This window comes from Camelina sativa, chromosome 10, assembly GCF_030686135.1.
Source record: "Camelina sativa cultivar CO46 ecotype springtype chromosome 10, ASM3068613v1".
Lineage (NCBI taxonomy): Eukaryota > Viridiplantae > Streptophyta > Magnoliopsida > Brassicales > Brassicaceae > Camelina > Camelina sativa.
The window spans coordinates 4152707-4168852 of record NC_141889.1 but is presented as its reverse complement, the minus strand read 5'-3'; the positions used below and the strand labels follow the sequence as shown (position 1 = coordinate 4168852).

General features: G+C 41.7%; 4 protein-coding genes across 11 annotated transcripts; 2 read left to right on the top strand and 2 right to left on the bottom strand.

Moving 5' to 3' along the window:
• Window positions 1-29: 29 nt before the first annotated feature.
• LOC104717077 (uncharacterized) lies at window positions 30-2135 on the bottom strand. Of its 3 annotated transcripts, XM_087468864.1 has the most exons (9): window positions 2021-2107; window positions 1686-1946; window positions 1514-1576; window positions 1358-1397; window positions 1203-1267; window positions 961-1077; window positions 677-805; window positions 498-579; window positions 30-419 (listed from the first exon to the last, which is right to left on the bottom strand). In XM_087468864.1, exons 3-9 carry the CDS (start codon window positions 1544-1546, stop codon window positions 415-417), a joined length of 471 nt encoding a protein of 156 aa, XP_087324990.1. In that variant the 5' UTR covers window positions 1547-1576; window positions 1686-1946; window positions 2021-2107; the 3' UTR covers window positions 30-414. The 3 variants fall into 3 exon arrangements, with proteins under 3 accessions (XP_087324990.1, XP_087324988.1, XP_087324989.1); XM_087468862.1 differs by having other exon boundaries at window positions 1514-1946; window positions 2021-2135; XM_087468863.1 differs by lacking the exon at window positions 2021-2107 and having other exon boundaries at window positions 355-579; window positions 1686-1761.
• Window positions 2136-2452: 317 nt separating this feature from the next.
• Window positions 2453-9729, top strand: LOC104720041 (DDB1- and CUL4-associated factor homolog 1). The gene is made up of 13 exons (XM_087468853.1): window positions 2453-2742; window positions 2830-2905; window positions 2993-3109; window positions 3198-3358; window positions 3467-4211; window positions 4316-4404; window positions 4496-4898; window positions 5022-5585; window positions 5658-5840; window positions 5941-6384; window positions 6503-6613; window positions 6765-8612; window positions 8874-9729. The coding sequence occupies exons 1-13, from the start codon at window positions 2453-2455 to the stop codon at window positions 9576-9578; spliced, it is 5736 nt and encodes a 1911-aa protein (XP_087324979.1). The 3' UTR covers window positions 9579-9729.
• Window positions 9730-9966: 237 nt separating this feature from the next.
• LOC104717075 (serine/threonine-protein kinase STY13) lies at window positions 9967-12549 on the bottom strand. Of its 6 annotated transcripts, none has more exons than XM_010434596.2 (4): window positions 12385-12549; window positions 11776-11862; window positions 10591-11580; window positions 9967-10483 (listed from the first exon to the last, which is right to left on the bottom strand). In XM_010434596.2, exons 3-4 carry the CDS (start codon window positions 11487-11489, stop codon window positions 10144-10146), a joined length of 1239 nt encoding a protein of 412 aa, XP_010432898.2. In that variant the 5' UTR covers window positions 11490-11580; window positions 11776-11862; window positions 12385-12549; the 3' UTR covers window positions 9967-10143. The 6 variants fall into 6 exon arrangements, with proteins under 6 accessions (XP_010432898.2, XP_087324986.1, XP_010432897.2 ...); XM_087468860.1 differs by having other exon boundaries at window positions 10591-11536; window positions 12385-12521; XM_010434595.3 differs by having other exon boundaries at window positions 12162-12467.
• LOC104717074 (aspartate--tRNA ligase 2, cytoplasmic) lies at window positions 12519-15732 on the top strand. The gene is made up of 10 exons (XM_010434594.3): window positions 12519-13407; window positions 13507-13617; window positions 13760-13873; window positions 14100-14390; window positions 14474-14584; window positions 14671-14724; window positions 14797-14876; window positions 14994-15109; window positions 15191-15305; window positions 15393-15732. Exons 1-10 carry the CDS (start codon window positions 12871-12873, stop codon window positions 15517-15519), a joined length of 1656 nt encoding a protein of 551 aa, XP_010432896.2. The 5' UTR covers window positions 12519-12870; the 3' UTR covers window positions 15520-15732.
• Window positions 15733-16146: the final 414 nt, after the last annotated feature.

The following is a 16146-nucleotide window of genomic DNA, read 5'->3' as shown; positions in this document are numbered from 1 at the left end:
TTATGTTCATCATTAACAGCCTCTTAAGATTGAGAAAAGTTATACTTTATTATTGAATGAGAAACGAGTTACAGACGGTAAACCACAAGAGAAATACCAAACCAAAGACCACAGGAATTGTTGTGGAGAACCCCCAAACTCTCCCAATATCCCAAAAGGTCCCCAAACAACTTAAGATAATACCATGGCCCTGGACCACTTTCCTACTCTTTTCTATTTACACTAAGCTTGTGGCATGTATGTAAAGAACATTCCAATGTATTGGATACAACATTGATTATCTTGGTTTAGCTAGCAATCCTCGAGTCAGCGCGTTAAATGAAGGAGAGAATTGGGGCGGATCTTCAGTGACATGATCTGTCCATTGAAGTAAAGACTTTGGAGAGTTCCATGCCTCATTCGAGAGATTAAGGTTCAGTCTAGTGACATGCGAGCTACTTATCAGAACTTAACAATATGATAAGGGTTAGAATGGTGGAGGAAACATCAGAAGCTACCTGATCCGGTCGTCGCAGTCCTGGTTCTTTTAACAGGCTCAGTTTGATGATTCTGGAGATAAGCTCTTGATTTCATATCTGCCTGCATATAGTAGTCTGTATTAATACTTAAAGACTCTTACTGTCCACTTTTCACAAATAACTATCTGTTTGTTGGCATATCTAAATGCATCACTTACCTGTCTAATAGGTTCGGGAACACGGTACTTGCAGGTCATCTTGACAATTTCAACAGCAGAATCAAGTGATATGCGATGGCCAACCGAAATGTATATGGGCTTTAGAGAACTCAGAGTTAGACGAAATCCCTGATGAAAGTAATTTTTAAAACTTGACCATTAAATTCACTATCAAATTCACAATGGAGAAGTTTCTTTACTTATAAAGTGATTTAATCACTACTAATAGAACGCGGTATAAAGAAAGAGACACGACATATTATAGACATCAAATAGTCACTTACTACTCCCCACGTAAATCCAGAGTTCCCTATCAAAGTGATAACTTGCTCATGCTCGTTTTCTTTGAGCTGAAGCGACCGTCTCACCTCAGATTGATTCAGACCATCCACATGATGCAGCTGAATATGTTACAAAACATATATTCAACATTAATGATCAAATGCACATATTGGAAAAGCAAACAACCGATGGCACAATATACACAAGTAACAACGGTTCCAAAGATTTTCTGAGAAGTATGTACGTTCTTTCCGACCCCAATGGTAGGGAGGTGAGCAAGAACACCTAAATGACACGCCAAGCCAAATCCTAGAACACAATTACATCCAACACCATAAATTACAGATCTTGAGATGCAACTTAAAACTACGGTAAACAGTGAAAGTTCGTGTTTAATACCTCGTGGATGAAGTATTCCATTTCCATCCACCATCAGTACCTTTGTAACAACAAAGTAAGAAACTTTTAGAAGATAAAAAAGCAAAATCTTAAAAGACAACTCAAAAGCAATGGTTTAAGAGTAGCCAATTGCAAATTTATAGATAAAACCAAAACCTGAGGATAGAAAGGATGCTTATCATCCCTCATCTTTTGCAGAATCTGCAAGAGAACCGGAGCCTGTAACATGAACAAAAGACAAAACAAAAAAAATCCAATTTTGGGATTTGAGATACTTCTTAAGTCAAGCAGATGAAAACAACAGAGCATTGCTCGAGGAGACGGAGACCTCACGAAAGGCAGAAATCCAGGGACATAAGGAACATGAAGACGGAGAAGAGAGAACTCATGATGGACTACACGCAGAGAAGGTAGCTCGAGAACAACGAGACAAGCGCAAGCGACGGATGAATCTTCCTTGGAAAAGCTCATGTCTACACCTCCAACGTACTTAAGAATCTCCGATCCCTGAGGCAGTTCCATTGATGAAGATAACTTCCATGTAAAGTCATCGTACTCGATCAGCTTCTTCTTCAGCTGATCCTGCTGTCTGAAACCAAGCAAACAACTCCCTCATCGATTCGATTATGCGAAATCAAATTAACATCGAATTGCGAAACCTACTCTGTCCAGTTCTCGAGCTGATTCCCAGACGAAGACTCGTTTGAAGCTTCTCCTCCATCCATCTCCAGAAAAAGTTCAGTCGCCGGCGATATGAAGATCCTCCTAATCGGAATACTAAAACGTCGTCGTAACGATAACAGTACAAATATGGGCCTATAATAGGCCCAAATCTTAAAAACAATGGGCTAGGGTTTGTTTAGTGGAAAACGGGTCGGGTAATAATTTAGTATGAGTCGGTTCAGCTTTGTCGTCTCCATCTACCTCGGCCACCTCCGTCTTCTGCTGCGTTTCTTACTCTCTCTTCACAACTATAAGCTTTTTTTCGTTTTCCCCTTTCAATTTTTTTTTTCTTTTTTTTCCGGTAGCTAGTAATATCCGCGATCCCAACGTCTGAATTGATCGTCGTTTCTGAAAAAAAAAGAGAGGAGATTTATGGACGGACAAGAGCATGCCGAAGTCCCTATTCCGATGGTCGAGGATGAACAATCGGCTCTTGCGGCGGAGGCGATTACAGAGTTGGCGAATTATACCGAGGAAGCTGACCCTGGGGAAGGAGGAGGACAACAGGAAGGAGGAGAACAGAGTGTAGATGACGAACTTATAGTGGAGGCGACGAACCTTATGGAAAAGATTACTTCCGTTGCTAATAACCCTAATCCGAAATATCTTCACAAGCTTAGCCATCTCCTCGAATCTCAGGAGTCTCAGTTTTTGTCTATTTCGTATGTCTCTTTTAACCTCAGCTATCAGTCTCTCTCTTCTTGATTTTTGTAGTTTTCTTTAGCTTGACCGCTTACTTGTATCTGCAGGTTCTTAGAGGAGACTGGACAGTACTTAAGTGCTCGCAATAGTCATAACAGTGGCAAGCTGTGTAATCTCATCCGAGTAAGTCTTTTTTAAAGATTGTTCTTTTTAAAAAAAAAAAATCATGGGTGGGTTCCTTGTTATGATTTGGTTACTTGATTTTGGCAGGAAAATGATGAGTTTTTTGAATTGATATCCTCAACTTTTCTATCTGAGAATACTTACTCAACCGCGGTAAAGGCAGCCTCTGCAAGGTTGCTAATGAACTGTTCGCTTACTTGGATGGTAAAAGTTTACGAATTTCTTGCTACCTACCCTTACGTTTAGTTCGTTCGTTCGTTGGTTGGCTCATGACTCAATTCTGTTTTTTCAGTATCCTCATGTTTTCGACGATGCTGTTACCAACAACTTTAAAAATTGGGTTATGGAAGAGGCAGTCAAGTTTCCTGGTGAAGACTCTGGTAGGAAGGAACCCTCAGATTCTGAAATGTTAAAGACTTACTCTACAGGTCTTCTTGCTCTCTCTCTGGTGAGGTATTGACTAAACATTCCCAACTTGTTGTCTCTTTCCATTTTTGCAATTGTTTTGGCGCCCACAGCTGATATTAATTTTTTTTCTTTTTTTTTTCTGACTCATGCAAGTCGTGGGCAATTAGTTGAAGACGTTTTGACATCAGGACTATCTGCTAAGCTTATGCATTATCTTCGAGTACGAGTTATTGGAGAGCCAAGCACAAGCCGTAGAGATGCCCTTCACACAACTGAGACTAAGCACGTGTCCTTAAAAACAAAAGAAGAAGGTCGAAGTAGGGTGCGTAAGGTTGTGGATACAGTTGAAGGTGACCATGTTCTTGAGATGGATTCTGGCAGAGAGATGGGACAATCTGATGTACGGTCTGATGGCGAATTTGAAACCGATGGCAGAGAGAGATTTAATGTTTCAGGTGTTGTTGATTGTAAAATGAAACCTGTAGATGACAACAGTGGAAGAGATGACCCTTCAAGACACAGAATTAACAGATCAAAATCAAGGGGGAGAGGAAGGGTTAATGAAGGTGCAACTGATACAGAAGTTTTCTTGGCGTCTCCTAGATCAGGTCGTCTAGTTGTCAGAGATAAGGATCTATCAAAATCTTCAGATAGCAGAAATGCAGAAGATGTGACCATATGTCTGGGGAAAATGACGTCTGGTATGATGGAGATAGAGAGAGAGGAGGGTGATGAGTGCTTTCAAGGTTGCATTATAGGAACCAAAAATATAACTGATCTAGTAAAGAGAGCAGTTGGAGCTGCTGAAACCGAAGCTAGAGCTGCCCATGCTCCTGATGAGGCAGCTAAAGCAGCTGGTGATGCTGCAGCAGAGCTTGTTAAAACTGCTGCTTTGGAGGCATGTGTTTTTCTTTTTTGATTAGCTGTTAGTGATTTCATTTCCTAATTGAAGCTCTAAGGTACTGATATTTATATTGATCGTCTTTCTTTTAAATTATTTAGGAATTCAAGTCTACTGGCAGTGAAGAAGCTGCTGTGTCTGCTGCTACTCGAGCAGCTATTACAGTCATAGATGCCGCTGAGGTTTCAAGGTCAGTCATGCTATGGTGTCGTGGATATTAATACTGCTCTTTATCAATTATTTATATCTGGACTTACACTCTGCTATTTGGTTGGTGGCAGAAATCCTACTTCTGTCACATCTGATCAGACTACAGAAATTGCGGATGTTAGTGAAGTTTCAGTTCCAGATATCGAATCGTTGGCTAAGTTACAAGAAAGATATTGCATCCAGTGCCTTGAGATACTGGGAGAATATGTCGAGGTTCTTGGGCCTGTACTCCATGAAAAAGGTGTTGATGTATGCATTATGCTGCTGGAACGTACATCCCAATTTGATGACAGTTCTACCGTGTCTCCTTTGTTACCTGATGTCATGAAGTTAATTTGCGCTTTGGCTGCTCACCGGAAGTTTGCTGCGATGTTTGTTGACCGGGGTGGCATGCAAAAATTGCTTGCTGTTCCAAGGGTCTCTGAGACCTTTTATGGTCTCTCATCTTGCTTATACACCATTGGCTCTCTTCAGGTAATTAAAACAGCAAATTTCTACGACTTCTATTGCTATTTTTGTTCACCTTCATCTATCAGAAGTCTGACAATCGCTGAAGTAGTATAAATCCTGCTTGTTCTTACATTCAAATTTTCTCAGGGTATAATGGAGCGTGTTTGTGCACTTCCATCGGATCTCGTACATCAAGTTGTTAAATTAGCTATCGAACTTCTCGACTGTTCCCAGGATCAAGCCAGGAAAAATTCAGCTTTATTCTTTGCTGCTGCATTTGTCTTTAGAGCCATTTTAGATGCATTTGATGCTCATGATAGTTTGCAGAAACTCCTTGCAATTCTTAGAAATGCAGCCTCAGTTAGAACTGGTGCTAATTCTGACCGATCTGCTCCGGAAGTCATGACGTCCTCAGAGAAACAGATGGCTTTTCACACCTGTTTTGCTTTGCGCCAATATTTTAGAGCTCATCTTCTGTTGCTTGTTGATTCAATCCGTCCTAGCAGAAGTAGCCGAGGCGGTGGACGAAATGTTCCTAATATAAGGGCAGCCTATAAGCCCCTTGACATCAGCAATGAAGCTGTTGATGCCATCTTCCTTCAGTTACAGAAGGATAGGAAGTTGGGTCCGACCTTTGTGAGAACTCAGTGGCCTGCTGTCAATAACTTCTTGGCCTCCTCTGGACATGTTACCATGTTAGAACTATGTCAGGTAATGTAGCATTTTACTCTCCTCATGTACTTTGTTGTCTACCATGTATTAACTTTATGGTCACATGCGCAGACTCCACCAGTAGATCGTTATCTGCATGATCTACTTCAGTATGCTTTTGGTGTTCTTCACATAGTTACATCAATACCTGATGGCCGCAAAGCAATTGCGCATGCCACACTCAGCAACAATCGTGCTGGCATTGCTGTCATTCTGGATGCAACAAATATTTCCAACAGCATAGTAGACCCTGAGGTCAGCAGTCCACTTCTATCCATCATTCACATAGGTTTTGTCTTGCTTCTTCTGCTTCGCATTGATACTTGCCTTCTTCATGTTTTCTTTGTGATTGAAGATCATACAGCCTGCACTAAATGTCCTAATCAATCTGGTGTGCCCACCACCATCATTAAGCAATAAGCCACCGCTTGCACAAAATCATCAACCTGTTCCCGGTGAAGCCACTGCCCGTGATGGTTCTCTAGGTACTCTGTCCACTGGTAATGCTCCGCAAACTCCTGTTCCACCAGCGTCTTCAGGTTTGGTTGGGGATCGAAGAATTTTCTTGGGGGCAGGAACTGGTTCTGCTGGCCTTGCTGCCAAGTTGGAGCAGGTTTATCGTCAAGCCCGTGAAGCTGTTCGTGGGAATGATGGTATAAAAATTCTTTTAAAACTTCTTCAGCCCAGAATATATGTGAATCCCCCTGCTACCCCAGATTGTCTTCGAGCACTGGCTTGCAGGGTACTTCTTGGTCTAGCTAGAGATGATACAATTGCACAAATACTGACTAAACTTGAGGTAGAATAGCAATTTTCATTCCCGGTTATCTTTATCCTCTTTCATATGTGAGATACATTTGATGAAGTTGAGCAGGCATCCTTGGTGATAGATTCTGACTTTCCAAGCTTGGTTATAGGTTGGAAAGAGTTTATCAGAACTAATTCGGGATTCAGGTGGTCAGTCAAGTGGCACAGATCAGGGCAGATGGCAAGCTGAACTTGCTCAGGTGGCGCTTGAGCTAATAGGGGTAATCATCTATATTGATTTATTTTTCTTGTTTAATGTGTCGCTATGGGATTCTTTTTGTGCTTCGTAAGTAATTAGTGTTTATTTCATTCCTTGTTTCTCTGTTGAAGTTTTGCAGACATGTTTAATTTTCGTTTTATATGTGTTTACAGATAGTGACAAATTCAGGGCATGCGACTACACTAACAGCCAGTGATGCTGCTACTCCAACACTGAGGCGTATTGAAAGAGCTGCCATTGCAGCAGCAACGCCTATAACTTATGATTCTAAGGAGCTTTTGCTCCTTATCCATGAGCACCTCCAGGCATCAGGTCTTGGTGAAACTGCTTCAGCTCTGTTAAAAGAGGCTCAATTAACTCCTCTACCTTCATTGGCTTCCCCTTCGTCTATTGCATATTCCTCTACGCAGGAGATGTCTACGCCGCTAGCTCAGGAACAATGGCCCTCTGGCCGTGCTAACAGTGGATTTTTCACCAGCAAACCCAAAGTCTGTGCACATGAAGAAGATCCTAATTCTAGATGTAATGCGGCTCCATCTGCCAAGAAGAAACATTTGGCTTCCTCAACACAGGAGATGCCCACACCAGTAGCACAACAACAATGGCCCTCAGGCCGTGCTAACGGTGGATTTTTCCCCAGCATACCCAAAATCAATGCACGTGATGAAGATCCTAGTTCAAGAGGTGACACAGCTCCATCTGCAAAGAAGAAGCAGTTGACTTTCTCCCCTAGCTTTAGTTTGCAGTCACGAAAGCAATCTTTCTCCCATGACGCTCAACCTCAGTCTACACTGAGAATAAATAGTAGTTCGAATTTAGATCCTGCTGGGGTAGACACATCAGAAACTGCTGCGGAATTAGTTTTCAAGAACGACCTTGACGCCGATGCTCAATTTAAGACCCCGGTTTCCTTTCCGAGAAAACGGAAATTGTCTGAGCTTAGAGACCCAGAGATGTCAGTTCCAGTTAAAAGAATCAATTTGGTCGAGTTAGGACCACGATCTCCAGCTTGTCCAACCACGGCTTCCTTACGTAGAAACTCATCCATTGTGGATGGCTCAGGTTTGCTAACACCAACTTCAGCTTTAGATGCCAACCAATCTGGGAGCTCCAGACTGGGCCAGATGACACCTGCTTCTCAGCTAAAATTTCCGAATGATCCCCAGCCTTCCAATCCAGAACGGTTATCACTAGACTCCCTTGTGGTTCAGTATTTGAAGCACCAACACAGGCAGTGCCTGGCTCCAATCACAACTCTTCCCCCTGTGTCTCTCCTACATCCGCATGTCTGTCCTGATCCTAAAAGATTACTGGAAGCTCCACAAAACATCACTGGCCGTCTTGGTACCCGTGAGCTTCAAAGTTTCTACAGTGGAGTCCATGGTAATCGCAGGGATCGTCAATTTGTTTTCAGCAGATTCAAATCTTGGAGATCTTTCCGGGATGAGACTGCTCTCTTTACATGCATTGCACTTCTTGGAGGTACTAATCATATAGCAGTAGGTAGTCATGCTGGGGAAATGAAGATATTTGAAGCTAGCAGCGGCAGCTTGCTTGAGAGTTTTCAAGGTCATCAAGCTCCGGTTACACTTGTTCAGCCATATGTCTCTGGTGATACTCAGTTGTTGCTTTCTTCGAGCTCCAGTGATGTGCAGTTGTGGGACGCGTCTTCTATAACTGGTGGGCCTAGACACTCCTTTGATGGATGCAAGGCTGCGAAATTCAGCAACTCTGGGCTACGTTTTGCAGCGCTTTCTTGTGAAGCATCAACAAAAGATGTTCTTCTATATGACGTACAGACATGCACTCCTTGCGAGAAACTCACGGACACAATCACATCTTCCAGAAGTAATCCTTATTCACTTGTACACTTTAGCCCTTGCGATACACTGATATTGTGGAACGGTGTTCTCTGGGACCGCCGTGTCCCAGAGGTTGTCCGTCGGTTTGATCAATTTACCGATTATGGCGGCGGTGGTTTTCATCCTTCTAGGAACGAGGTAATGGATAAATCATATTACTCTTTAATCTGAATCAATGTGATTATACCAAAGCTATGAAATTGTTGTTCCTATTCCAGTTGACCAAACCTGATGAGAGTCTCTCAACCAAACCCTAGAACATTCTAAGACAGCCTTATAAAACCCATCCCTCAGTACCTGTTCACAACAGTTTCAAATATTCGACATTAACTCGCTATAATATGGTAAAAGAATTACTTGCTGTTTCTTGGCTTATAGACATGTCGTTTCTTATTACAGGTGATCATAAACTCAGAGGTCTGGGACATGAGGTCTTACAAGCTTCTTCGAAGTGTACCATCACTGGACCAGACAGCTATTACGTTCAACTTCAGGGGAGATGTTATATACGCAATGCTGAGGAGAAACATTGAGGACGTTATGTCTGCTGTTCACACACGACGTGTGAAACATCCCCTGTTTGCTGCTTTCCGCACTCTTGATGCAGTCAACTACTCAGACATTGCCACTATACCTGTCGACCGATGTCTTCTTGACTTTGCCACAGAACCAACAGATTCGTTCCTGGGGCTGATCACAATGGAAGACCAAGAAGATATGTTTTCCTCGGCCAGGATGTATGAGATTGGTAGACGGAGACCAACAGATGATGACTCCGATCCCGATGATGATGAAACGGAGGATGAAGATGAAGATGATGAAGACGACGAAGATGACCTGGACCGAATTCTGGGACTAGGTGGAGATGATAGCGATAGTGGAGATGATGATATTAGTAGCGACGACAATGAAGATAGTGGGAGCGAGTTTGATGATGATGGAGGGATGCTCCTTGAAGGTGGTGGTGGTCTAATGGGGTTTATAACTGATGGTGTGGATGAAGATGATGATAATGGTGGGGATGATGAAGATGATGACGATGGTGAGGAGGATTTCTTGAGCAGTGGCGAAGAGGATTATAGAGATAACATTCGTTCTTCTTAAGGGTTGTAATTTTATTTCCTTTTGAGCTCTACAGAGATCTGTATGGGTGGACTTTTATTATCCAAAGTTTTGATGATAAGTTCTTGTATCGTTTGTCTTTGTTAAGTTGCATATTTTATTTATTTGATGATCAGTAAATTAAAAAAAGAAACAGATGTATTCAATCATGATTTTTAGAAGGTACCATGTGAAAGCCAGTGAACGTGGAAAGGAGAAAGAGGGAAAAGGCATGCAACTAATCAATTCAAGGAAACTAAACCAAACACTTCGGACAATCACCGTACACTTCTTCTATTTTTGTTTTTTGGTTTGCCACCGTACACTTCTTCTATTTTTGTTTTTTGGTTTGCTCTTTTTCTTTCTTAATACAGAAAATCTAGAAAATCAGTAGGTCTAAAATGGCTTGATTACTTCTCCTATCTTGGGAAAAGAGATACAATCGGATCGGATATATAATATATAGATAGATACACACACAAACTTACATATATCTAAAGCCCTTCTTGCTTCTCTCTCTCTCTCTGTTTTCTCCTTTTCAAACCCTTCTATGTTCTCCTCAACAGATTTAGTCGACTGTCATTGGTTGCGTCATGCAACATCTGAAACGGGCTTTTCTCACAGTCGTCATTATCTCGGTTTCAGCCGCCTCAAGGAGATTGACAATCTCTTGAAAACAAGGACGGACTTCAGGGTCTGCATCCCAGCAACGTGTCATAATCTCGCCAAGCACAGGGAGACAATCTGTTGGGACCGTGGGGCGAACTCCTCGGTTCACCACCGCAAATGCAGCTTGAACCGCCGTCATGTTCTGGAACGGTAACAGACCTGTTATCAACTCCCACAGCACGATTCCAAAACTATACACGTCCACTTTTTGGGTGTAGGGTCTATGCTGGATCATCTCTCTGCATTAATCAACAGAAAAGAATATAGTCTATATATAACTCGCAGAGACTTGAGGTTACCAAGGACAAGAAAATGATTTACAATTCAAGAACTTAATTCAACTTACGGGGCCATCCATCTGTAAGTTCCAGTCTCTGGAGTCATCCCTTCGGTTTGAACTTCAATTCTTGCAACGCCAAAATCAGCAATCTTGATGGACCGATCAGCTGATATGAGGAGGTTATCTGACTTTAGATCCCGGTGTATAAAGTTGCGCTCATGGACGTACGCCATACCCCTGGCAACATCCAATGCCTGCATAACAGCCAACTTCAAAGGTACAGCTCGGTTTTGTCTCTTAGTCAAAAACTGTCTGACCGAACCTCCTTTTGCATATTCAGTCACGATGCACCACACCATTGGTTTAATACAGGCTCCGATAAACCTAACGATGTTGGGATGCTTCAAAAAGGCAAGCATAGAAACCTCCTGCTGAAACTGCTGTTCAAGGGCTTGTGCCTTTTCCGGGCTATGTTCTGGCCTCTCGAGTAGCTTAATGGCTACGTCCTCTCCATTGTAAGTCCCTCTGTATAACTTTCCAAAAGCCCCTTGAGCAAAAGCAGGACCCATGTGAAGTTTCCTCAGATCTATAGTCCACTCCTCATAGTTTGGCAGCCCCTCGGTTGGATATGTAGTATCCATCAAGGCTTGTGCTAAGGCATCATCATTAAGTGCATGAGTAACTCGTCCTGGGCGAAAAACGCTTTGCCCAACAGAGGGAGAGTAGGGACGGCGCATAGGCTTCAAACCAGGATGGCCAATAAGAGCATCACTAGAACCAACGCTACTGTTATCCACAGACATGGACACAGAGCCACCAGCATTACTTGTCTGCATACTGTCAACGGACATGTTTGTACCTTCTTCCCCGAGCTTTTGATAAAAGTCTTGGGTGAAGGCATAGTAGTTGTTATCGTTGTTGTGATTGCCAACGGCGTGCATATCGAACTTTGGATTCTCAAGCATCCTGTCCAATCTCGTGGTACGCGTTATGTAGATGATGTCTGACCGAACTGCAAGTCACATGTAGATCTCTTTAAATCACTTCAACATGCACCTAAAGCAAACATAGACCATAGTAAAAGAGAGACAAAAGAAAAGATATGAGAAACACAAAATTAGATTTCTAAATTTGTAACAAAAAAAACAAATGACTAGCCCGAGCATTCAGGTTCAGCACAGATCAAGCGCAATCACTATCTTTCTTTCATTGCAGTAACTACAAGAAAAGGAAAAAAAGAAAGAAACTTACCTTAAAAAGCAAATCAATAAGGGAGCCGCCAGAAACGTAAGTAAATGTTTGTGCAACCCGTATCAAAACTCAGTGATCCTCTACACCCTAAAAATAGGAACATAGACAATATGATGTTACTAAAAAGAATGAAAAATTAGTGAATTTAAGACCTTTTGATACTCAGCTCAGCTACACGGTGGTTCTAAAGGAAGAAAGCAAGTAACTTTCACCATTGAATTACATACAAATTTCATTTCAAAGAAGAAAAAAAAAGAAGCTAAGAACAAATGAGAGGTCATAGAAGAAGGAGAAAAAACTCGTCTATAAACCAAACCAAACAAAAGAATTCACAGATCCGATAATCCCAATAATGGGATAAGCTAAAACAACAAGTCATAGATTACCTAGAGCTTCACAGACCTGAAAAAATCAGTTGGTGTATGACATGAAAGGAAACACACGAAACCCCTTGAGGCCTTTGGGGGTTACTGGATAAGTAATAAAAGGATCAAAACAAAATCCGATCAAGAAATTCAAAAACCCCCCACACAAAGTAATCAGATCGCAATCGTAAAAAAGCTTAACTTGTGATGATCAAAAATTTGAGAGCTAAAAGAACTCAGAAACCTTAAAGAAGGAAGAGGTGGTCGAAAGGAAGAAGAAGAGTCAGTCGTCGCTTCCCATTTACTTTTTTTCTTTTTTTTTCTTTTGAGATTTTTATTTAATTTTTTTGGTCCGTCCTTTGCTGGCGAATTCGTTTTTTTTTTTCTTTCTTTTTTAATTAACTGAGACAGCTACCGGGCCTTACTCTCTCTAATATATAATTGTTTCACACGCGCGCTTTGTCATACGGACACGTGTCCACTCACCGTGTCGTTTACGCCGTGGATGAATCTCGTCGTCGTATGAGGCGGCGCGTTGTGTATAGCTTGTACGAGCTTGTTCGTCTTCGTTGTACTAAATAACACTAGTTCTAAAGTATTGGGGTCTAAACGAATATAATAAACATTAACGGGGCCATTCCGTGTTTTTTCTTTTTTTGATATATGGAAAGCTTAGGGTTTCGTGGTTTTCGATTCAGTGGGCTAATAATATTGATTTTGTGACTCATCTATGTCGTCATCGGAGCCTCAAATGCCGCCGGAGGAGTCTGGAGAGAAGATCAGCAAGAAAGCAGCGAAGAAGGAAGCCGCGAAGCTAGAGAAGTTACGCCGCCGGCAGGAACACGAAGAAGCTACTCAGAAAACGGCTTCGATGTCTCTCGAAGAGAATGACGAGTTTTCCAGTAACTACGGTGACGTGACTCTCAACGAGTTGCAATCGACGGAGGATCCGAAAGCCGGGAAATGGAGAGAGGCTATTGAAGGAAAAAAGTGGATCGATGTGAGCGATTTGGTTGAAGAGATGGCGGAATCGGAGGTTCTTATCAGAGGCCGAGTTCACACGAATCGTCCAGTGTCTGGCAAACTGGGGTTTGTGATCTTGAGGGCGAGTGGATCAACTGTTCAGTGCGTGGTTAGCCAATCGGAGCAGAACAAAGTGGGCGCCAACATGGTTAAATACCTCAAGCAGCTGAGTCGCGAATCCTTTGTCGATGTCATCGGCGTCGTCGTTCTCCCCAAGGAGCCATTGACGGGAACTACGCAGCAGGTTCGTTTTCTTGTCTTCTTGTTTTCAGTGTCTCGTTTCATTTAGTTGTGACATTGTTAACTCATGTTTGTGTTTGTGGATCTATAATGTTTCTTGCAGGTTGAAATTCAAGTGAGAAAAGTGTACTGTGTCAACAAAGCCTTGGCAAAATTACCACTCAGTGTGGAGGATGCTGCCCGAAGTGAAGCGGATATAGAAAAATCTCTTCAGGTATAGTTTGCTATTTAAAAGTTTTGGAGATATAGTTGGAGCTTGTACTGTTTTGCTTTGAATTCTGATCATTTGTGTTCTTCTGATGCTTCTATGGTGGGCAATCTGTTCATTAGAGATGTTGTTTTCATGATTTTTGCAGAGTGGAACGCCAGCTGCTCGTGTCAATCAGGATACTCGTTTGAATCATAGGGTACTTGACATCAGAACACCGGCTAATCAAGCCATCTTCCGCATTCAGTGCCAAACTGAAAATGTAAGAGATTGATCTTTTTAAAAAACATGGAGGAGGATAAGGAGGTTTTCATATCTGTTAGACGTTAGTTATAGATATGAGCCTGGTTTGGTAAAATATTTGTGTGTGCATCATGACTAGGATAGGACAGCCACTATAGAAATGTGTTATTAGTATGTTTTGATATTTCCATGATTTGGTTGCTTCGTTTTATGTTGCCTTGCTGAATCAGCTATCACTTTTGTAGGCTTTCAGAGAAAAATTACTAGAAAAGTCTTTTGTTGGAATCCACACACCGAAACTGATGGCTGGTAGCAGCGAAGGAGGTTCTGCTGTGTTTAGGTTGGAATACAAAGGGCAACCTGCTTGTCTCGCTCAGTCTCCTCAACTTCACAAGCAAATGGCAATATGTGGTGACTTGCGACGTGTCTTTGAGATAGGTCCTGTTTTCAGAGCAGAAGACTCGTTCACCCATAGACATCTGTGTGAATTTGTGGGTCTTGATGTGGAGATGGAGATTCAAAAACACTATTCCGAGGTAAGATTGTGCTGTTAATAATAGAATTTATCTCAAGTATCTTCTATTGTACCAGTGTGCTAATATCTCTCTTGTTTGTGCAGATAATGAACCTTGTGGACGAATTATTTGTGTTTATATTCACTAGTTTGAATGAGAAGTGTAAAAAGGAACTGGAAGCTGTTGCAAAGCAATACCCATTTGAACCTTTGAAGGTACCATATGCAGTATATAAGCAAGGAATATTAGAAACTGAGTTTTTGTATCTTATTGGATTCTGATAATTGGCACTAAATTGCAGTTTCTACCAAAGACATTGAGGCTAACGTTTGAAGAAGGGGTTCAAATGCTGAAGGTATGACTTGTATTTCACCTGAGTTTTTCAAATGGACCTTCAGTAATAATTGTAATCTTGATGTGTTGACAGGAAGCTGGTGTGGAGATTGATCCTCTTGGCGATCTAAACACTGAATCTGAGAGAAAACTTGGCCAACTTGTTTTGGAAAAGTAATCCATTTGTATTATCTACCCATGTTTGATATCATTTGCGTTTTCAAAATGATTTAGTTCTGTATCTCACAGTTACAATGTTGTTCTAACACTGTGTGTTGTTGATTTCGACAGGTACAACACTGAGTTCTATATTCTGCATCGGTATCCTAAGGCAGTTAGGCCGTTCTACACCATGACTTGTGCCGATAATCCTCTTTACAGCAACTCTTTTGATGTCTTCATCAGAGGTACATCTTTATACTTTTTAGCTCGTGTGTTCTCATTACGTTACTGTTCATTTGATTCTAAGTCGACGTGTTCTGTCCTAGGTGAGGAGATCATATCAGGAGCTCAACGTGTTCATATCCCAGAAGTCTTGGAGCAACGTGCAGGGGAATACGGCATTGATGTCAAGACAATATCCACGTACATCGATTCATTCAGGTAATTTACGAACTGGACCAGCGCGTCAGTTACTAGTTTATCTGAGGTGTTCTCTAAGCAGACAATTGCTACAAATAATGTTTACAGGTATGGTGCACCTCCACACGGTGGGTTCGGAGTGGGGCTGGAGCGAGTGGTGATGCTCTTTTGTGCACTGAACAACATCCGGAAAACATCGCTCTTCCCTCGTGACCCTCAAAGGCTTGTACCCTAAAATCTTTTCAACTTAAAGCTAATGAGTGAATAATTGTCAGACTCCACAATTTTTTCTCATGAAGCTTTTTGAGAGTTTAGACTTTTACTTCTTGCCTAATTCTTGTCCTTTTGTACAATTTATCTTGGTTTTAGCGCTGTGATGCGTATGTTACATTTACGTTGTCGAGTAACTAAGCTTTTCTCCAGATATTTGAGTCTTTGTTTTATCAAAGATTAGATCCGACAAATTAGTGGTTTTCAGTTCCGTCTTTCCTGTTAGATGTATAAACATCATCATACCGAGTTAGGATTGACAGTTGCTCACCAAATTTCCAAAGATCCGGTCTTTTTGCTAGGTCTTAATAAAGGTACGGGCCATTATGGGTAGCAACTAGCAATAACTGGGGAACGTGAAGAACTCTCATAACTCAATTCCAATGTGTATACAGGCACCACATTATGATGAAATAAAATTGTAAACAGAGCATATGGCACACATGGTCTTATATTTGCCTAATTTCGACCCACAATGTAATGGAGTTATATCAAATGCATCTTCTTCTTCTCTATTGGTTGGGTGGATCTCAACTCATGAAATTCTTCTGATGTTGAGATGAATCTACTATAAGCAAACTTTGATGAGAAA